General features: G+C 33.1%; 2 protein-coding genes and 1 long non-coding RNA gene across 5 annotated transcripts; 2 read left to right on the top strand and 1 right to left on the bottom strand.

Annotated features, from left to right (window-relative positions):
* The first annotated feature begins 11,096 nt into the window (after positions 1 to 11,096).
* On the top strand, positions 11,097 to 13,202 carry LOC142527466 (CBS domain-containing protein CBSX5-like). The gene is made up of 2 exons (XM_075632280.1): positions 11,097 to 11,537; positions 11,984 to 13,202. The coding sequence occupies exons 1-2, from the start codon at positions 11,206 to 11,208 to the stop codon at positions 12,867 to 12,869; spliced, it is 1,218 nt and encodes a 405-aa protein (XP_075488395.1). The 5' UTR covers positions 11,097 to 11,205; the 3' UTR covers positions 12,870 to 13,202.
* A 532-nt stretch (positions 13,203 to 13,734) lies between these two features.
* Positions 13,735 to 17,855, bottom strand: LOC142526739 (ultraviolet-B receptor UVR8). Its single transcript, XM_075631299.1, has 6 exons — positions 16,973 to 17,855; positions 16,293 to 16,502; positions 15,300 to 15,404; positions 14,528 to 14,896; positions 14,322 to 14,429; positions 13,735 to 14,234 (listed from the first exon to the last, which is right to left on the bottom strand). The coding sequence occupies exons 1-6, from the start codon at positions 17,309 to 17,311 to the stop codon at positions 13,932 to 13,934; spliced, it is 1,434 nt and encodes a 477-aa protein (XP_075487414.1). The 5' UTR covers positions 17,312 to 17,855; the 3' UTR covers positions 13,735 to 13,931.
* Positions 17,856 to 18,354: 499 nt separating this feature from the next.
* On the top strand, positions 18,355 to 22,210 carry LOC142526944 (uncharacterized). Of its 3 annotated transcripts, XR_012815365.1 has the most exons (4): positions 18,932 to 19,156; positions 20,173 to 20,259; positions 20,995 to 21,145; positions 21,731 to 22,210. It is a non-coding gene; the product is annotated as an uncharacterized LOC142526944 (long non-coding RNA). The 3 variants fall into 3 exon arrangements; XR_012815364.1 differs by lacking the exons at positions 18,932 to 19,156; positions 20,173 to 20,259 and adding an exon at positions 18,355 to 18,493 and having other exon boundaries at positions 20,593 to 21,145; XR_012815366.1 differs by lacking the exon at positions 20,173 to 20,259.
* The last annotated feature ends 715 nt before the right edge of the window (positions 22,211 to 22,925 follow it).

The raw sequence follows: 22,925 nt of genomic DNA, 5'->3' as shown, positions 1-22,925 counted from the left end.
CGGTTCAGGGCTTCCAACATAGAGCGGTTCCAAGTATTCGACTCGTGAAAGCTGTTGATCCAAATTACAACACAAACCCAAACACCTTACCCATGGGCCTGGATTATCTTTGCTATTTGTTAAAGGAGTTATCTAGATTGTCTACGGCCTTATGGCATCCCAAAAGCCCAATAAAAAGTGAAGGGGCTTACTTCTTGACATATTTATATGAGTTTACAAATCCATATTTCATTCATTTATGCTGTTAATTTCTCAAAATTTTCAAATAAAATATTGTTTATATTATAGATTACTATTATTATTAGCATATGACAGATATTATAAAATGATTTTTTAAAAAATAATATTTACAAATCATACGCAGTATTTATTTATATTTATCAAGCAGAAGAACCATAAATAAACTCATGTTCCCTCGGTGTGTTATTTTCTAAAATTATAATTATGATATTCCCAATTATTCTCTATAATCAGAAATCAATTTCTCCAAATAATTTTTTGAAAAAATGTTTCACACTCACGTTTTCCTTTAAACTTTTTCAAAACTGTCTACTTCCACCTAATAACACAATCAAATATCATCCGCAGTCTTAACCGTTTCGATCTCCTCATTCACATAGTTCTATGTTTTTTTTAATACATGCAACATGTGTACGACGTCGGTTAGTAACTATAAGATATCGCTAGACGCTAGTATTATGAATGAAATAAGGACATCCCAAATAAGTTAGTCACTTTACTATGAATAAATTGCTGGGGAAAACCCATAAATCGTATAATCCATCATGTTAAATCATCAGGAATTTGACTGAAAATTTAAGCGGAAGCGTACCTGAAACCATAATCCTGAATTCTTTAGAATGTGTCTTGATCTTCCAGATCTACGCGCTCTCTTTACTTGAGTACTTTAGTTTCTCTTCAGAACTATTTTCTTAATGGGGGAGAGAATAGTGAAAGTGATAACGCGAGATCTGGGGACCATGACCCATATTTATAGATAATTTTTATCAATATCTTCAGATATTTCTGTTTTAGCTCATCATAAAAACAGAAATTACACTTATGTCTCTACACATTAAAGGCCCACAGCCCATTAGATACATTAAAGCCCAATAACCCAAAACAATAGTTGATCACTTTATTTTGGACTTAACTTAATAGACAACCCACAACACACAATTGTTCACATATAAGCACATTAGATTACTCGTTTTTTTTAATGAATAAATAATGTTCCAATACTTTCATGTTTACCGACTGTAAAATTACAATTCATTAACAATGTAAATCCATAAAAGAATTATCTTAGGATAAATTTGCTTGTTTTCATTACTTTAACTATTTTAAAAAAGAAACCACTTAAAACTTATTTGAAATATATTATTCTTCTTTTTTTAGCAATTTGAAATATATTATTCTAAAAAGCATAATATTATATTGTTTTCTTAAATGAATTCCATATATAATTCTTACATAATTTTATATTAAAATATACGCATATTAAATTGAATATGCTCAATCCACATTTTCTTTACTGATTTTTATAAAGAAACTGATAGAATTTATTTGACGACAATCATAACCATTATATGTTAAAACCGACCTCTCTTGACTTATGCCAGCGTAAAATAGCGACAGGACAGCTTCTCGACACGCTTTTGTTCGGTTTTTTTCACAATCTCTGTCGTGATAGTTGTACGTTTTATCGGAGTCACACGTGAAAAAATATTAAATTTTTATTATAAATATTTGCATTTTATGAGTAGAAAACACTACAAGAAAATTGATTTATAATGACAAAAATTTAATGAGGGTATGAAAAATGGGTCACTAAAAACATAATTTTTGAAGTTTTTATGAGGGTAAAAAAAACCATTATTAAAGAGTTAAATTATTAGTGACGAATTCTCAATTTCGTAGCAATAGATAACTAATCCCGTCATTATTTGATTACAAAAAATCCCCCTCATAATTGCCTACAGATTTTAGGCACCCTCCAATTACTCCTACAGAATTTAGGCGCCTACTAAGTGATTTTTTATTTTTCATTATTAAAAAAATTAAAAATATCTTTTACCCCAAATACAATTATATTTCTCACTTTCAATTAATTTGTGCAAACCCTCCCCTCCCCTCCCCTCCGACTTCGACGTTTTTTTCTCACATACTGATTTTTCTGCCTCTCACAATCGCTTCTCTCTCAATCTCGGTTCTCTCTCATAATCGGTGCGACTGAGAGAAGAAAAATTCCAGCGACGGCGTTTGTGGAAGACGTGTAAGGTTGCCTCTCTCAGTGAAAAGGTTGCACTCCGCCATCGCATTGTTTATTTGTGTCATCGCTTATTTGTGTAAGGTTGCACTCCGCCATCGCGTTTATTTGTGTAATGAGACAATATCGGTTGTTTATTTGTGTAAGGTTGCACTCCGCCATCGCGTTTCTCCGAGAGAGGTTTGCGCTCATTCTGAATCTGAAATTTACTTTATTTTTTCGGTTCTCTCTCGTTTCTCTGAAATTTACCTCCAGAATTTCACCCAATCATACCAGATATCAATGATGTTATTGCTAATTTATTCAATAGTTAGTTACTGGTGAAGTATAGAAGATAATGTTCTTGCTGCTTTAATTTATTTATTAAAATAAACAACCGGTAAAATCCGGCTCTGTATGAGAAATATACCGTCTAAATTGTTGTATCATGTATGTAACACGCAGATGAAGATTAGGTTCTCAACTTTGCTCTCTTTATTACTTGAAACATTTGATTGATACTCCAGCAGACAAGACAAGGGTGGGTTTATGCTACCTTTCCAATTATTCTCAACCGAAACCGGGAAATCTGAATTTTTTGGTTCGAATCGGTTCTATCTTCCAAAAATAAAAGTTTTTTGTTTTGGGTAAACCTTCAATCCATTTTCTTCTAAATCTCAGCTCTCCCGAACTAAGCTTATCAAATCTCAACTCTTGTCAAAAAAAAAAAAAGAAGCTACATTGATAAGAACAAAGGTACGCATTCCCATGATTCGGCGGTACGTACGCACCGCTACATTGTTTTGCGAACTTAGAAGCCAAGTTGTTTTTGGTACTTAAAATTTAATAAAATCGTATTTTTTTATTCTTTTGATTATTTTCCCTCCATACATCAGATTCAATCGTTAGTCATCCTTATTTTCTTTCTTCGAAAACCCTCAATTTTATTTATAATAATGAATATTTTACCGATAACCCACCAATGAAAATAAATTTTGGAAATATTTAAATTAAAAAAAGGATAAGCTAGTCCACATCTCATTAAGATTTCTGTTTTATTTATTATTTGTCAGGGAGCCCGTACTATCAAGAACAACCGGATCCATCAACTCGAAAAATTTCAAGTGAGAGTCGAGGTTTTTAGGTTTGGGCCAGTTCTTGTTCAACACGAAATCTGACTCGAAAAAATATGTCTGGTTTTGGACGACTTGATTGACCCGAATCTAACAAATAAAATCAAATAACGCTATCATAGATTTTTTTATAATTATAATATCGTTATTGATAAATATATTTAGAAGTAATTTAGTTAAAATTTATAAACTAAGGTTTATTAAAAGTTTTCAGTTTTATTATTATTTTTTTCATACATTCTTTCAAAGTTTGATCCGTGCAAAAAAAAAAAAATGTAAAAAGATCGAAAACGGGAGCTTGAAAAAATTAAATTACTTTTTTATGCTTGAAAATATTTTATTGTATATTAATATCATAAATTTAAAATTTTTAAACGTGTAATATTTATTTTCTGAAATACTTGAATTTTCTAAACAATTATTATTTTTGTATTATTAATCATTTAAACGACTGGACTATTAAATTTAAATATTTAAACACTTGAAACAAAAAATTATAATGGTGTTTAAATCAAAATATTTTTATTATGATTATATGCTTTGAATTTTTATAATTATATCTTATTATTTTGTTAAATAATAAAATAATAATAAATAAAAATAAAATCGGGTTAATTAGTTTAGTCGAGTTAGTTCACGTTCGGGTTTAAAGTTTCAAGTTGTTTCGGATCCGAGTTCAATTATTTATGATATTTTTGCTGTAACCCAATCCAAACTCATCCAATGCAGACAACCCTAACCGTACTCTCCACCGCCTTCATTTAAATTTTTCCCTTTGTTTTGGCAGGCCCTTTTTGTATTTTGTGCAACACTTACCTGTCACATGTGAATGGTACGGACTCCTTTATGACAGCTAATACACATGGACTTCCCACCAAAAAAAACTATGGTGCTCCGATATCCCACGTCATCCCTTATTTCCTTGTTCGAATTTCCAAATAAAACACAAGTATTTTTTCCTCAAAAAAGAAGACGTGTTTTTTTGTTCAGCTCACATCAAAGTACCACGACTTATCAACGTTCCAAGTTTAAATATATATTATATTTCTACGTGATTTGATTTATTTGATCAAATATTCCCAAAATACATGTTGAGAAAATATATATATATATATATATATATATTCGAAATATTGATAATAAATGATTATAATCATAAATTATAATACAGTAAATAAAATAGAATAAATTATAAAAAACAACACACACCAATTTTGCATAGATAAATAAAATAAATCAAAACTGAGGTATATAACATGTTACAATTTTTTTCACATATATATATATATATATATATATATATATATGTCTCCTTATAAGATGCTTCGAGGTTCATTGTATATGATTTTTTTTCACGATACAATGGTGATATTTGTAATAACTTAGCACAAAATATGCCACAGACGGAATGATAGTGTGTGGATTTTATTACGATTTAGAATAAACAACAATGACAAAAGTTGAAAGAATAATGAAGAACAAAAGGAAATGTATATAAGTTTGGATAGCAACAAGGCGAGTTCACTCAAAATCTGAGACCAGTTCCACCTCACACTAGACCCATCTCTATCTGTTCCGTAAACCCGACGAATCCAATCCAATTGAAATCCGTTTGGACCCGTCAAAATAATCTTTTTTAAAAAAATATATAAATACAAAATAAAAAGCTTAAAAATTAATTAATCATTAAAATTATTTTTCAATTTTAATATATTTTTTTTATCACTCATTAAAATATATTATTTTTATTTAACTAATAATTAATAAAAAATTTATACTTATATATTTCAATATTAAATATATCATAATAAAATAAAATTATTTCAATCTTAAAATATCATAAAATAAATGAATAAGGAATTTATTATTCAAGAAAAAAAATAATTTTATCAGTAATGATATATATATACATGTGTATATTTATATAAATATAATCGTGGGGTAGGTCTGACTAAACTCGAGGTATGCTGTGACGCTCCAAATCTCGTCATGTAATCAAACAACATGTGACATCATATGTATAATTTTTTTTTCAACGACGTAATAATATAATGCATATACGACAAAATAATACAATCATCGCACTATCTACATCAGTGTAGCAGAAACAGTATAATAAATACACATACAACTCAATTAAGACAATAAACTATATTGTCTCTATCTATTATTCACTACATGACTGTTTGACTAGATACACATATTCTTTCACCTCTGTCTTGTCTCACGGCATAGTCATATAACATGCCCAACAGAAACAGCCTCAAAATGTTAGAATATACAACAATAATCATCGTAATACATAACAGTTATATTAATGATAACATAAAATTTAACTGAAATAGAAAGTTGAATATATATATATATATATATATATATATATATATATATTTATATATATATATATTTATATTTATTATACATGACTTCAATAAACTTGATAAGGTTTAAAGCCCACTATATAAGCTATTTATTTTTATATTCGCTGTAAAAAATTCAACATTACATAGAAAATATATGTATGTGTTCATGCATTTTCTAAGATAATGTTATTTGAGCTATTTTAATTTGTTTCTGGCCGCTTCGTTTTGAAATTTAAATGATATTATTGTTTTGAAATTTAAATGATATTATTAAGGTTGTTAGTTACGCACTTTCTCTGGCCGCCCGTTTTGAAATTTAAACGATATTATTATTTTGAAATTTAAATGATATTATTTAGGTTGTTAGTTACGCACTTTCAATATTAATAGTCGTGAATTTCAAATATACTCAATATAAATATCATTTAAAATACACGACTCAAATTCTACCTCGAAATCAAATTAATCAATCAAATGCAACCTAAAAATCGCAAATATATTTGATAAATTTTGAAATTTTAATGTACACATGATTGTGTTTTTTTTAATATATATACACTAAAATGATTATTGAATATACTTTGTTTGGCCGGAATACATAATAAATTATAATTTATTGATGTAGTATACGATTTTGCTTTGATCATTTGTATATCATTAAATAGAATAATAAAATTATTTATATTTTATAAATCTAAATCTAAATATTTGAAATAAATAACTACTAAAATCATAGCGCAGCAGTGGATCGATAAGCTTGAATTCAATCGACGCAATACTATATAATTTTCATGACTCAATTTATTTACATGGCATGTCTTCATATATTAAATTTAAAATTCATACTCCTAAAAGTTCGATTTATGTGGAGAAAAAGAAATCAGAAGGATAACATCATGCACGTGGCAAACTCAAGGGAATGATTTCTTTTTAATTAAATTATAATAATATTTTTTTGGATGTAAGTTGATTTATCATCGATGTGTGCTAATATGCCGTCGATGTATACTGTCATAATAGTATATTTTTAAAAAAATGCTCAATATTAAAAAAAAAATTAAAACATAATAAAACCAAAATGGAAATTTTATATAAGACATAGCAGAAACTTTTAAATCAAGAGAAAAAAGGAAATCTTAACGGGTATCGTTTATATTCTCAAGATACAGTCTTACGAATCGTATTTTGTGAGACGGATATCTTATTTGGGTAATCTATGAAAAAATATTACTTTTTATGCTAAGTGTATTACTTTTTATTGTGAATATCGGTAGGGTTGACCCGTCTCACATATAAAGATTCGTGAGATCGTTTCACAAAATACATACTAAAAAAAATTGGATTAAGACAGATGAACTTCAATTTAAAGATATAAATCCAGCAGATTAAGTAGGAATACCACAGCCTGGTTGTGAACAAATATCACTAATTACTCGCAACTTTAACCGTAAAATGCAAACCTCCTTCTGGCTTCTGTGTGACTATTGAAAAACTAGCAAAATATCTTTGAATCGGATCTGTGACGGCCGATTCGATCGGTCTTCAAAAACAGACACAATTAGAGTCAAAAGATGGAACATTATTATTGTCATATTTTGTTCAACTATGGTGTCTGATCGAATCTTTTTGGCATATATCACTGCAATTACCTCTTTATAACGATTTTTTGTTTAATGTCCGAGAAACCTATTATGTCGGTTAAATCGTTTGTTGAGAGACTAGTGATTCTATCGAAATTACTGATAAACAAAAATAAATCATAATAAATAATTTACAATTGTAAATTATAATATGATCAATAATAAAATAAATTAAACTTCGTATAATATTTGAACAAATGCATATCCATATTAAAAAAAATAAAATTAAAAGAAAACGAAACTAAATCAATGTCTGTAATATGTTATTTTCCTTAAAAATATTATTTTCTTCTTACGATGCTCCGAGATTCACTGTAGATGATTGTTTCATGAGATACGACAGTGATATATGTAACAACTTAGCACAAAGTCATTCTTACAGACGAACTGGACAGAACACGAACTTTATCAAGATTTAGAATAAATATCAATGGTTGGAGACGAGAGAAGAAGAAAGTTTGGTCAAGTTATTTATTTGAAAACAAAGATGATATATAGGTATATATATATAAGAAAAAGATCGACATTTAAGAATGTCAAATTTATTTGATCTTTCAAAAAAATAGAATGTTATTTGACTTTTTAGAAAATATTGTTTGACCTTTTAGAATTTCTTTTATTTTGAAAAAAGAAATGTCATTTGGCCTTTTAAAAAATAAATGTTATTTGTGTTTTCGAATGCTAAATGTTATTTGAAACCACTTTTATATACATCTCATTTAAATAAGATTGATATGGTCCAAAGTCCATTACAAGATTTATTTAATTTTTCATTCACTATAAAAAAAGTTGAACATTTAATTCATTCAAAGTTTACAAATTTTGATTTATGCCATATTCTTTTTATTTGTTTTTTATTTATCTCATATATATTCTGATTATTTAAAAATTTATGTTAAAAAATTAATTTTGACCTTTCCTTCAAAATTGACAGTCCAACGCTCATTGTTATTTTAATGAAAATTGTTTCTTTAATTATTATTTTTATTTCGAGACGATCCAAACAATTGTTTCAAATAAGCGGAAACAGGAAAAAAAACAGAACATAATTATACAGAACCCATTTTAATCCTTTTTTTAAAGAATTAATGATTCTATAAATATCAAAAAATGTTTTAGATGCGAAAATGGGAAAAAAACGATTCCATGTTATTGAAAGAGAGTACAATATGTACTTGCTACAGCTTTAATGTCACATGGAACCTCTCTATTTTTCTAGGCATGTGCCCTTCTACACATTACATGTTACCAATTACTGCAGTTCACACAGATTTTTTATCAGGAGCTCTTCAAACAAAAATGAATGAATGGAAGAATTAAAATCCAGGCAATCAACGTTTGATCTAGTGATTAAGATTGAGGTTATGAGATTTGTTGATATCATGTTTGAGTCATGTTGATTGCAGGTAGTTTTTTTTAATTCTTTTAGGTAGATTTAGTTTTTTTTTTGTACTTTCTTTTGCTCGAGATAAGCAAGTTTCGGGTCCATACTCAAGTGACACCGATATTATGGATAGTTACATTATCTTAAAAATGTTCGACAATTTTGATTCTTTCGAAACAAACCACAAAAAGTGGCACTCTATCTTTATACAGTCCCAGCAATAATTGATGGCTCGAACGAGGAGGAGGGTGGACTGGGAGGGGGAAAGAGAATTGATAAATTGCTTACAAAACTGAGTAGCGTGTGTGATTTGGCTTTTTTTTTTAAAAAAAATGATATAATTTAAATGCTATGGTTTGTGGATTCAATGGGACTCGATAAATTTTATATAAGATTAATATAATCAAATTAGTTATTTTGTATGTACTTGACAAAATGTCTCATGTTCATGCATGGGTACCCATGTGTAAACAAAAATACTAAATCGTATCTTAATTTAGCACAAAAAAATAAAATTATCAATGATGATGATTGGGTGAATGAGGCAAGAGTTTTGGTGGACGATAGCATCGGGTCGGATTGATGAGATGAAGATGATTGTCCGGTCACCTAGGCCTGTACTTTCAAGGGAGAACAAATGTTAATGGGTGTTGGAAGATTTTTCGACGTGACCACTCCGACGTTCAAGTCAGTGAAGGGTTTTTTAGAGAGAATCTTGTAATAAATGTTGTAGTCAATATGTAAATGAATGAATATTTAAATGCTAATCAAATCTGAAATTTATAGAAATAAAGTCAACGATGACCTTGTTTTCAGTGCTTGCTTATTAATCATGACAAGATGGTTGATCATACCTTGTTTTCTGACACCGGTTACTCTGACAATCCAGACTGTACCATGATTTGACAACAATGATTACCGAGTTGAGGTATCCCATACCTATGTAGTTGAATGCACTGCTTTTATTGAGATAACCTGGACATGGAGATATCATTCGGATTCTGCCCGAGAAACTTGGCTCCCTTAGTCCGGGGAAACGATGCTCCAGGCCTCTACTTGCCCGGTCTCTTATACGAAGTTATTCGAAGCTTTCCATAACCCAAGCTATTCATCTATTTTTCCGGATTATTCACGACTTGGGCTCCCCCCGGAAGGATCAATTAACTAAAAATAATTTACATAAGAATTAATAGTAAAATAAAAATAAATGGAAGTAACTAGAAGCATAAAAAGTTTCCATTACTATAACAATCAATAATGAGGGAGCAGCTCCTCCTCCCTACCCATCCCCTCATATTACAAGTGGGGGCGGTGGCCTCCTCTTGGCTCCATCACTGACTGTTTTTATCAGAATTTTTGGTCATTTTCAATATGAACACTTAGGTATAACAAATAATCGGAACAGACAATGACGAATAAGAGTAAAAACCGAAAAAGAAAATAGATTAAGAAGATTTGGCAGCAAAATTCATTTATATGTTGATAGAGAAGATAATCTTAGTATGGATTACTAATATAACATGGAAAAAGATAAGCCTGTAGACACCACTCGATCTGTAACTCTCTCGCCGTTGTCACAGCTTTACAGGGGTATGTCCGATTATAAAATAAAAAACATGTCTAGTTTTAGTTCTTAATTTTTTTTAAAAAAAATTTTGGTATAAACATGCAAATAACGGACAGATAGATAATTCAACAGCATTTATTCGAGTTAATATTATCACCCCACGTCCCCACCATATAAATTTACATCTCCTTAAATGTTTTGCATGTCCAACCGATTTATTCACGACACTCACATATGTAACCAACTAATTAATATGCATTTAAACTCTCTTGCATGCTCAAAAACATTATAGTACTACATTTTTGACGTTATATTTTAGATGGATAAAAAGCTGATATTTTTCGTCTTAATTAGCCTAAACAATTTAAAAAATGTATCAGGATGAAATGATTTAGTATAAACTACTTCAAATTAATAATTGTGTTCATACTATTGAGTGTTTTTCATTCTCTTGCATCAGAGATTCAGACTACACATTTTCTTCGATGTTTTGACTTACGAGGTAATGTGGTCTTTAGAATTTCAACATGTTACATGTTTTTATTGTTAAATTAAATATCTTACATTAACTGAATCGAATTAAGTATTACATTATACATTTAGTAATAGTAAATAATAATAATAAAAATTTAACGGGTCAAACGTTAACAGTACATTAAATCCTGTAGTTTAGTAATTAATTTTACATTGGACGGAAGAGTGCGGATGCAAACAAAACTACGATAAAGTGCTTTACTTAGGTGTATAAATATGCGAGTCTATCTCAATTTTTCTTCCCTGCCTGCTTCCTACTACTCACGGTCTCTGGTTTTCTGTTGAATATTGAAACCTTCGGATATATTTTCTGGTCTCCGATTTATTTGGTCTTGCATGGCAGTTCGTTTGTTGGGTTATGAGGTGGTTGATCTGTGCCTTGGAAAGCCGCCGCTTCGCTCCCTCTCCGCTGGCGCTACCGTCTCCGACGCGCTCACCGTCTTAAAGACCTCGGGGGATAACTTCATAAGCGTCTGGAGTTGCGACCACCGTTCGAATAAGAGAAATCTGGAGTGCGTTTGTGTGGGGAAAGTGTGCATGGTGGATATAGTATGCTATCTTTGTAAGGAAGATAATCTGTGTTCGCCGGGTTTGGCTTTGAAATCTCCGGTTTCCGTCTTGCTGTCAAAAGATCAGGGCTCGGTGAAGCACGTGGAACCTTCTTCCAGGTAACTTATTCATGTCTAATAATGACATCCATGTCTCTCTCTCATGTTTTTTTACCTGCTAAATTTATTGGCATCCGAGTCATTTGTCGGGGGTGGATTCCGTTATGGAATGTTGTTTTCTTAAATTCTGTGGCTTTTTTGCTAAAGCTTTTTGCGTGGGGAAGCTACCAAAATTGACCCCTTCATTATATGTTCCGAGACAATGATAATCTGGGCGTGTTTTTGTGAATAGATCCAGTTTCACCTAATGGGTTTTGCTGTTATGGGTTCGGTAGGTGGCAAGAGTGAAGCTTTAATGGAGAAAATAGTAGTCTTGATGCATTTGCTCTGTTTCTAATCTGTTTTTGTCACATATACTCTTTAGTTTTCCCAATTGATAGACGATCCCAGTGTTTTTGTTCAAATTATCCGGGTAATTGAAATGTTTTTTGCTATTATTTTTGCAGTTTACTTGATACCATCGATCTGATCCTCCAAGGTGCTCAGAATCTTGTTGTCCCTATAGAGAGCAACGCCACAACCCATTCATCGAAGAGAAAGCAGCTCCAGAAAGTATCACCATTACCAATCTGTGCAACAAGTCACAACGGCCAAGAATTCTGCTGGTTAACACAAGAAGACGTGATCCGGTTCCTCCTCAGTTCAATTGGCCTATTCTCTCCCATTCCCACCCTCTCCATCGACAGCCTAGGTATTATAACCCACGAATTCTTGGCCGTAAACTACCATTCCCCTGCCTCATCGGCAGTGGGGGCCATTTCCCAATCCTTGCTTGAACAAACCTCGGTGGCAGTACTCGACGATGATGGGATCTTGATTGGCGAATTATCGCCCTTCACCCTCACCAGCTGTGATGAGACTGTGGCGGCAGCCATTACAACCCTCTCGGCCGGTGAACTCATGTCATACATCGACTGTGGCGGCCCACCGGAGGAAGTCCTGAGGGTTGTGCAGGCGAGGTTGAAGGAGAGAAAACTCGAGGCCATGCTCGAAGAAATCATGACTGATTCTGATAGTGTTAATTCCTTTAGTTCATCTTCATCCGATGAGGAGCTACACTCCCCCACCACGACATTGTCGAGGTCGTGCCGGTATAGCAGGTCTAGCAGCTATTCATCCCGCAGGTCTAGCAGCTATTCAGCCCGGATGGTAAGACGGGCTGAGGCGATCGTGTGCCATCCAGGAAGTTCTTTGGTTGCAGTGATGATCCAGGCTATCGCACATCGGGTGAATTACGTCTGGGTGATTGAAGATGACTGTAGCGTTGTTGGGATTGTGACATTCGCCAACATGTTGAAGATCTTTCGCCAGAATTTTGATTTTACGATATGACCAGAGATCCAAATTTAGTTTCAGTTTCACCCCTAAACTATGATATGAAATATAATATGTGGGATTGGGGCTGATCGGGAGGCGCATATTGTGAATATGAGCTCATGATTTTCAGTTTTGTGTAATGTTTCTTGAGTTGAACCTGAGTTCTACAGGTTTTGAACCCGGATGGTAGTTTGAGTCGGTATTTGTCTTTGTTTTCAATGATTGTTTAAGATAAAAAGTTGTAGCTGTTCGAACTTTTTGTCGCGGTTATGGAACAAATCATGCTTTGACAGAGTTGATTATCTTTGTGTTTGGTATTAATAAATGTTAAACTTTCGTTTGCTTGGATGATCTGCTTTTGTTTATAGAATTATTATTCATTTCTGACTCAAAATAATATTTTTAGTAATGTCGCCTTGTCTTATAAAATATTATGTATACAAATTATCGAGCAGTCGCCCTCCAAAATATAATAAGCCTACCCCAGTTGATCAAATTCATAGATTCATCATCCCGTCTTACTGGTGCCTATATACACCTCGTGTCGTGTTCATTTTGCCAATATCAGACGGCAACATAGACGTTATAACAGCCGTTTGTAAGAACTATTAAATATTAGATGAGATTTACAGTGTTTTATCCTGACTTTTGCACTCTCAGTTGAGCCAGGCTTTACATGTAATTTGTTTAAACGTATTGAACAAGAAAAGGCATGCAATACCAATATAATTTTTTTTAAAAAAAATAAATTCAACCATTATTGCGATCTTTAATTCTTGAACTTTAACCTCTGCATCTTCAAATTTCAAATTGGAAAAACCTCACTCGGTCAGGATATGCTATTACATTTGAGATTATGGATTCCACAAGATGCTAGTCCTTGACCTCAATGGCGCATGCTCTACAATTATTCAAGACCACCAAATAAACAATGCACACTACGTCAATTACATGGTGTCATTACACGGGCAAAGCAAACATTTTAAAAATCTGAGAAAACAGACACGTACAAATATAGATTTCGTAAAACAAAGTCTACAATCATCATCCGGTTCCTTCATGTGTACTGTTAGTTGTTTAGTCAAGAAAGATTTCAGTTGGTTCAAGGCATCCTCTGATGGTGTCATGCCCAAGCTGCGCTCTTTCATTATCTCCGAATCCTAGAGCCCGTCCTTGGCTAGTGATTACAACGGTGTGGTACAAACCTGTGCTAACTTGTAGGATATGGTGCTGTCTCAAGCTGTCCAGAACTCGAGGCCTCAGTACTTTTTCAGAAACGCCCATGTCTGGAAAGCCGAGGCTTCCGAAACCAGTCCAACCAAAGCCATAGACAGCTCCATCGTCCACAAGAACAAAAGTTTTCCTCTTACCAGCACATACCTGGAAAACATAGGAAAGTGGCGATAAAAAAAACTATTCCATATTTTTCCAGTCCTTCGAAAAACGGTAACAATTTTTTTAGCAGACCTGCACGGCAAGGCGGCTTTTGAGGCTGTTAAGGAGTTGCGGAGTTGTCTTATCAATCTCATCCCCATGTCCAAGTGCGCCACAATAACCTTTGCCCCAAGTATGTACCTGTAACCACCAATTAGCATATGACATTACCATCTTAATCTGTGTGAAATATGCTGAATTCTAAACGTATATTTCTTCCAACTAGTGTAGGGTCATACGAATCCATTTGAATCAAGAGCCACCACATGCTCATCACCAGCTGACACGCGAACAATGTGTATGTTCTTCCTCTTGAATGACTGGACTGCACGAGGTTGAAGCTCATTGTGCTGCTCTCCATGACCAAGGCAGAAATTTGTACCAGATCCAAAAGAGAAAAGCGTTCCGTCATCAGTTATGGCGAGAGAATAACTCGGACCAGCAGCAATATGAACTATAGAGGCGACATACTGAAGGAGTTCAATCTTTCGGGGGGAAGGTGTATCCTGTGTATCGCCGTGACCGAGTTGACCATGATTATTGATTCCACATGTATATACGTGGCCATGTCTTGTAAGAAACATAGTGAAGCTGAGCCCAGTAGCCACCTATAAATATTCATTTTACAATTACGGGATATGCGTAAAAAATAAGAAAACATAATAGCAGAAATTTGGTATTTCACGAGCATCTTTATCATCCAGTCACAAGCATCTTGTTAGCACAAAGGGTGCACATGGGGATTAAGTCAATAGTGGCGATTCTCCCTGCTCGCCCCAAGGAGTAAGTCGCCTCTTCCTCGCTGCGGTCTTTGGAATGGGCGAACCAAGCAATTGATTAAACATCAAGGTCTTACCGGCCATAATGCATCCTTGAAGAAGTTCAATTTTTGAAAATATGGAAAGTACAGAAGGGAGATGATGGCTAAATAGAACTCGGTTCATTCAAAACTGCTCAAGCTAGGAAAATATTTACAAGGCAGCAAACAAAGGAATTAGTAAAATTGTGTACCTGCTTGCAAGGAATGCCCTTTAAAGCTTCAACAAGTCTTGGCCTGAATATGGAGCGGCCCCTACGGCCACAACAAAACGATGAATTATCCCCACATGTGAAAACCTGAAGTAGCCAACCAGAAATCTAGATTAAACAAAAATTATGCCACAAAAATGGTGCATTAACGCGTGGACTTATTCTATTATGTGAATGTCTTTAAAATCTTATAAGAAGAATGCCAACTGGAGGTGTCGTATGAGTCAAGTTGACACAACTTGAGCTTAAGATTTCTCAAATCAAGCTCAAGCTTCATTTCAGCTATTTGTAAGCTTGTGAACGCACCTGCAAACTCGAAATTATGATTTAAAATATTTTCAATTTTTTAAATATAAACTGAAAATTAATCTTTTCAGTAAATTATTATATAAAAACATAATTATTAATTTTAGACATAAAGATCTGATCAACCAGTTTATTGACGCAATCATGAATTCAAATTTGTGAGTCGAAATTCCACAACCGTTACTTGTTTACAATGCTGCCAGCACCTATAGGTACATGTCAGAGCCGTCGAAACTAAATCAAAGAATGACTGTTACCAATTAAAAATAGAAAAAACGACATTTTACATACATTCATACGACCACAAGAAAAATGAAGGGATTCACATTCACTTGAGCGCACACAACCAACTTGAACCACAGCCGTCATTAAAAAACAAGCTCACTTACAAAATGCTGGCAAGCACAAAAAGTGTCAATAGGAAGTGAAATTTATTTAGAATAAAAATGTGAGTAAATCATTTTTTCTCCTGGAACTATGTAATAGGGAAAAAAGGTTCTATTATCAACACAAAAAAGGAAGCATAACGAAATCATTAGCAACCACCAAATGACCTTGATTTCAAGGGTATTATTATCATGTAATCATCTAAAAATTATGACAACATGATCGCACATAAAGAAGCAGAAACATAATTGATCAGCAGGAGGAGATGAGTTCATGACAAACCTCTCCAGACTGTGTAACAAAGGCTGCGTGATTGTGGGAGGCTGAGACTTGAATCACTTGAGCCGGAGAAGGGAAACTTATTTGCCTAAAGGCTACACATTGTTTTGTTTCTGAACCATGACCCAGGACACCACATAAACTGGAACCACAAGAGTATACACCCAAGTCGTTGATAAGTAAAGTGTGATATCTTCCGCTCTTGATCTGCATCTGCTGAGAACTTTGAATTAGCACAACACAAACAAATTGATAGCAGACGTACTAAAAGGCCAGTCCCATTTCAATGTGGACATGAGAAATAGAAGGAAAATGAAGTTTGAACTTCGAACAGGATAACTTTCAAACATTTTTCTCATTTAAAATGGACGTTAAAGCTCAAATAGTTTAAGCACGCAAGGTGAATCGAGCAGATTTTGTCAACATTCTAGCTGAACTTTTTGTAATGACAAGTGTCCGTATACTAAAGCAAAGTGTATGCAAAAAGTAAAGGGAAAGAAAATACATTCTGTTTCCGCTTCCAATTTCTATTTTCAACCCTTCAATATTCAATAAAACATTAGCAGCAAGAACCGATGGTGTGGTAGAGAAACTACTGAATTACCACAATCACTGAATCATCAACTCCAAGAGTTCTGAAAGGGCAATGCCTCGAGATGATTCGGGAATCAAGAAAAAGGTACCTTGCCTGCGGACGTCTGAACCATGTCAGTAGACTGTTCCACGGACTGCAAGAACCTCAACGTTAGCTTCCAATTCCCGCCACATCGATTATACAACTCATCCCGAGCTCTATCCCGCATTGAAACATAAATGGGGTTTGACTCACAAAGCCTGAAGGCAGCAAAATCCACTAAAGATCGAAACTTTTGAGGAAATAGTCCGTGACATGAGCAAAATGTCCGGGACGTCAGCTCCAAACACACTAAATTTGCCGCGCTTAACCGACCAGATGCCAATATTTCGAGAATCAAGTGGGCTGGCAAGTCATCCATAGAAGTCGATTTCATCTGATCCCCCATTTTGGCCAAAAATGAAAACCAAACACGAAATCAACAGGTTTTTGAAAGATTATTCAAAAAAGTAGCAGGGACATCAAATTTTTAACCGGAAGCGGAGACAGTACAAACAATTGACGAAGAAGCTATATAAGTGATAGAAGTTGGATGAAATTGAGTATAGAAATTGGGGTTTAGATGAGTAAATCAACGATGGTTTGTAGTTTGAATTAGAGTAAATCATCAGATGAAGTAACCGGAGCTTATCACCAACGAAGAACAATAGATTGGAATCAAAATCGAAACCAGAAAAATAAAATCAAAGATTTTCCCCGATCTGAACCGGGAAAAAATGAAAAGCCCAAGTGGATGATTAATTGAAAAATTGAGGAATGACTCCTTAATCACTAAGTAACCCAACGCATAGAGCCGCCATACGTCACACTTTGCCTGAAATATGGCAGTGTAGATTATAATGAACACTAATTGGGTAAAGCCAACAGGATTCTAAAATCAATTCAAGAATTATTTTTGCTTGAAGATGGCTTAGTCTCTCAAGTTTGGAACGACTTTCATTTGTAACATAACTTTTCCCAGTTTAAAAAATACTCCAACCCAAAGAATAGGGCTTGATCAATTTTTTTTTTTAAATAATTAGAAAAAAAATTGAGTAAGCCCATTTCCAAAGTCATCCTCCAAAGGCCTTATAACACGAAGAAAAATAAAATAATCTACCTATTAGGCCAAGAGACCCTATTTTTTAATTAACTTCAGACACAACCATCTGGAAAACAAAGCTAATTGTCTTGTACAGAATTTAAAAGACATGAAACTCTTTAAAAATATTAATAAATTGTAAAAACAAAGACACATTTACCCCTCCGTTAAGAGGTTTTTATGCATGGGATTTTGATGCAATTAACCCCTAAAAAAATTTACACTGATTTTTAAAAAGTTTTTTTTTAAATGTACGACAATATATAAGTTCATAATAGAGTGTTGGATAGAAAGGGCTAGACCGGTTTCAGCACAATAGGTCAAGATGAATTCTATGGACTTCGGCCCAGACCCATTTAACTGTGTAGTTTATATTTCCTACCCTTTCACGAGGATTGTAGTGTCGCTGACTAGCTAAAAAGTGGGGTAGTAAGTTTCAAATCTTGTGTTCTTTTTCCTTTTCGTCTGATTAAGCTCGTAAAAAAGTGGGTGTTGTAATGACCCGATTTAATCATGTATTATTTCACAATAATTAAGATTAATTATTTCAAATTTTGCAATTTAAAATAATTATGCCAAATAATTAAATAGTGTGTTTAAAATAAGTATTAAAAAATGTCAGTTTATAGATTATATTAAAATACATATTTAGATTTTATAGCACATGAGATTGTAATAAAATAGATCAGTTCAAAATTTCGAACCAAAAGAAGAAAAGATAAACACATATAATATTAATAACAAAAATTTGTGTGAGACGGTCTCACGAGTCATATTTTGTGAGACAAATCTCTTATTTAGATTATCCATGAAAAAATATTACTTTTTATGCTTAGATTATTATTTTTTATTGTGAATTTTTGTAGAGTTGACTCATCTCACAGATAAAGATTCGTAAGATCGTCTCACAATAGATCTACTCAAACCCGCCGCCGGCTTCACCGTTGAATCGCACTTGTACGTTGTCGGAATTCAGAAATTGACTAAGGGCTTTAGTTCTCTGTATCATAGGGTTTATTTTGACATGTATATTGGGTTACAAATCGCCTCCAGAAATTGTTCAAGGGTTGTAGTATTTTTTATTTAAATTTGATACCAATATTGATAATTGTTATATTTTTTATGTAAGTACAAACTTTGAGCTGAGTTGAGGTATCGATCAAATTTTAGAAATCTTTAGCGATTTACAGAATATTTAATTAGATAAAAATTGAGATGTATAAAATCGAGTATTAGCTTGTTTGATGTCTTAGAATTGTTCATTATAATTGTTGGAAATTATTATGTAAAACTTTGATATGCAATGCAAAAGTTCGGGAAAGTAGGAGAGTTAGTCACTTAATATTAGTTTAGCGTCATTTAACGCTGAAAAGAATATTTTGCGACGAATTAAAATTGAAATGATTGATTTTAGGTATTTTAGTCGAATATTGAAATTTTAGGAATTTAAAATGCCTAAATAATTGAAATTGGATTTTTTAGTGAATTTAAGTAGTTGTAGAATTTTTATATAATAATAAGACCATTTAAAGTAATATTCAGGTGATTTGTCTGAGTTGACATTCTCAGGACTTTCTTGAGGATTTAAGTTACTGGTAAATTAGTTGAGGTAAGTAAATATCAGTAATTTTCACGATGTCTGACAGAGGCATCAGATGATCATGTGTATGATTTATTTGTTATTTGTTGATTTATGTGATATTATATGCTGAATATATAATATTGAGCCTATTTGTATAATATTTCTTTTGTTCACACACATTTTATTTTAGTTAGACACATCAATACCATTGAACACATAATATTGAGCCTATATGTTATTGAGATCCAGTTATATTTCGGTTGAGATCCGTTATATATGTATGAATGATATGGTGTCCTGGAGATGTTTGGCTACCTTGATTCGGTCCGGTTTAGGTAGTTGCTGGCTTCGAGGTTGGGCCATATCCCAGGTACGGTCCGCTGAGTCGTGGACCAGCTCGAGCATATATGTATGATTGTTGATATCGATCATTTGATTCCTGATATCTTGCACCTATACGTGGATTGCATTGATGCATGACATCATTGCATTTCTATGTCATATATTGTGGTTTCTTGATGTCTCGTACTGGAGTTTTTGACCCTCGAGAGGGGCATGTCGTGTCTTTTGTGTGTGGACATGACAGGTGGTACAAGTGGTTCGACCTCAAGCGCTCGAGAGGAAGCCTCAGAAAGTGCTAGAGCTCCTTGAGAGTAGGCTCGGTTGTATTTAAGTACTGCGTGGTGTTGCTGTCTCCCATATACCATATGTATATATTTGGAGGATTGTATTATGGTATTATCGAGCCTTGTCGGCTCTATGATATTTTGGTTTGTATATGTCATGATCGTGTCTGGCTGACACATGTTTATGTTGTTGTGTTTATTGAGGGCATATGTTGCTTGTTTTGAGTATTGATCTTTTGGTATGTCCTAGTTATAGGAGGAGGGTTATGCCGAAATTTTTATAGGCCCAAACGCAAATTTTTAACTCACTTTTTCGCTGTTTACTGATTAATCATGATTGCATGGTATTAAATCGTGATTAGGATAACGGGCACTCACAGGTGTTTTTATAATCGAATTTTGAGTTTTCATCCAGGTGAATGCAAGGTGCATACAATAACCGATATTCTTACTGTATTACTCTAAAAGTTAAAGAATTGGCACTTAATGGGATAAATCTTGAAGAATATACTAGAAATATTGTGTAATACACTCCTGCGAGATGCCAATTCTGTTGGATTTCTGTTGCTAATGTATTGCAATTTTTTTTGTAATCTTTAAATAGCCTAGGAAATAGATGGAATTGAGGGATAATGGGAGGACGTAGTTTTGATTTGATGTATCAAGTTTTTGTATTTTATTTGAAGTTGGAGTTTTTGAAACGGTTCGAATAAAATAAACTCTTAACATTTAATTTTGTTAAGTTGTAAGAAAGTTTATGAAGTTTTGGGGCTGCTTTACAGGTCGTTACAGTGTTTTGCAATTTGTGCCATGAAATAATCCATGGGCCAAGATAGAGAAGAAATAGAAGAGGAAGAAGAGTACGTACTGCTTGACTTGGATAGCGTTTCAGCCGACATTGATATTCCACAGGATGCCCCATATGTTCTTTCTGTACGATCGCTTACCTTCCAATCAGTTGTGTTTAATTCATATCGTATGTTTTGCTAGTTTAGTGCTCGAAGTTTTATGCAGCTGTCTATTCCAATTTGTTCTTTTCTTAATGAAATCTAAAATGGAATTGTAATATTTTGGGCAAACGCTCAATCTTTCATTTAGCTGTTCCGGAACCTAATAAAAGAAATTGGTAAAGGAAAAAGGTGAATACAAATTTGAACTTGGTGTCTTCATTGCTTCACTACTATTTTGTGTACCTCCTTTTTTTCAAAGGCGCATTTGGGTGCTATTGCGAAGTGCGTTGATTCATGGAAATTGGATTTGGGAGTGTGTCTGTAGAATATTGATTCTTAAGATCTAATTTTTTGTCATCAACCATGCAAAATATACAACTTTTCGGGAAAAAAATTGTCTCATATGTTTTGTTAAGGTTTTTGTTTTCGTTTTTGTTTTCGTTACTCCGACCTTATGTTATGCGCATCTGATTCATGAATCATGCACTTACTTTTTTTCTTTATTTATTTCATTTTTCTTTCTTAATTTCACACTATTCATAATTTTATTGTTGAACAAATAATGCAGGGTCTGGATACGCTCAACCCTATTATGATAATCGATAACAAAATTAAGTTGGTAAGTGAGAAAGACTTAACTTAAAAAAATGTATATTGCAGTAGTGGGCTTCAAAATAGAGTGCCTCTTTCTCGTTTGATTTTATCCTTTTCATGAGTGAGTTTAGTGTTAATTTCGTTCTGCTTATTTTGCTGGGAAAAAAATTGTGAAAGGAGCTAATTCTAAAAGCTTACCTTCAAAAGACGAGTATTCTTGATGCATTGTCATTTCAGAAATATATCTTAACGAGCTAACTTTTGTATGTTTTTAATTTTCTGCAATTGTTTTCAAAATTTTGTTTGACAGAATGATCTTTTTAAGAGGTTATGTTATGTAAGCTGTAAGCATTTTGGAACCTGTGGGCTACCTTTTACCATGATTTAAGCTGGAATGTTTCATAATCTTAGTGGCCCATTCATACTCGAATTTACTGGTATTAGATGATTACCTTATTGGTCATTTTTCACCTTAAAATTTAAATGTACATGCTGGTAACTTTCTATTGAACCAATATCCAATATTTTCTAAAGTTTAGTGTTTAAAGATCACATGACAAATTCAAAAAGTGGACTTCCAAAACATATTTACAGGCGGAAACACAAAAATTAAACCAAAATTATCTAAATATATAAGTTGTAGGCAAAATAATATTCTAGGCATGCTATTACGTTTTTGTTCTTTTAAATTCTTATGGCATTTCACCCATTTATCGTTTGTTTATCCGTATGAATTCTATATCACACCCGGTGTGAACACATTTTGGAGGATTACACAATGATATATAATACGGGGATATTTGAGAAAATGGATCTGGTCAAATTTTTTTTTTTAAATAATATATTCAAGTGTATTTGAAATACACAGTAAAAAATCATTTTTTAAAAATATTAGTGGATTTAAATAACAAAATACCAAATAATATCGGGTCTCTCCGGTGAACATCCCACCGGATGATTTCTTACCATGTGGGATATCCTTTCTCGGTTATCCAAAGGACATGTGGGATTAATTAATACCCTGAGCCACTGGGGATAGACTTAGTGCTTGGTAGCCGCCTAAACATATGCAAATTATTAGCTAGTGTAGCCATGTGCATTCAATCCAGCGTTGGTTGGGCTTTGATTTTGCGGGTAAAATGAAGCTATCAGCACATTAATTTCAACAA

Source organism: Primulina tabacum, chromosome 15 (genome assembly GCF_025594145.1).
Source record: "Primulina tabacum isolate GXHZ01 chromosome 15, ASM2559414v2, whole genome shotgun sequence".
Classification (NCBI taxonomy): domain Eukaryota; kingdom Viridiplantae; phylum Streptophyta; class Magnoliopsida; order Lamiales; family Gesneriaceae; genus Primulina; species Primulina tabacum.
The sequence above is the reverse complement of the archived record's forward strand: the minus strand, read 5'-3'. Positions and strand labels throughout refer to the sequence as shown.

Excerpts from the sequence above, each read along its gene's own strand:
- LOC142526739 (XM_075631299.1), bottom strand. The coding sequence starts at position 17,311 with ATGGGGGATCAGATGAAATCGACTTCTATGGATGACTTGCCAGCCCAC. Across the intron at positions 14,897-15,299 it reads AGGGCATTCCTTGCAAGCAG|GTGGCTACTGGGCTCAGCTT; the intron begins GTACACAATTTT and ends GAATATTTATAG. Across the intron at positions 14,430-14,527 it reads CTCTTGATTCAAATGGATTC|GTACATACTTGGGGCAAAGG; the intron begins GTATGACCCTAC and ends TGGTGGTTACAG.
- LOC142527466 (XM_075632280.1), top strand. The coding sequence starts at position 11,206 with ATGGCAGTTCGTTTGTTGGGTTATGAGGTGGTTGATCTGTGCCTTGGA. Across the intron at positions 11,538-11,983 it reads CACGTGGAACCTTCTTCCAG|TTTACTTGATACCATCGATC; the intron begins GTAACTTATTCA and ends TTATTTTTGCAG.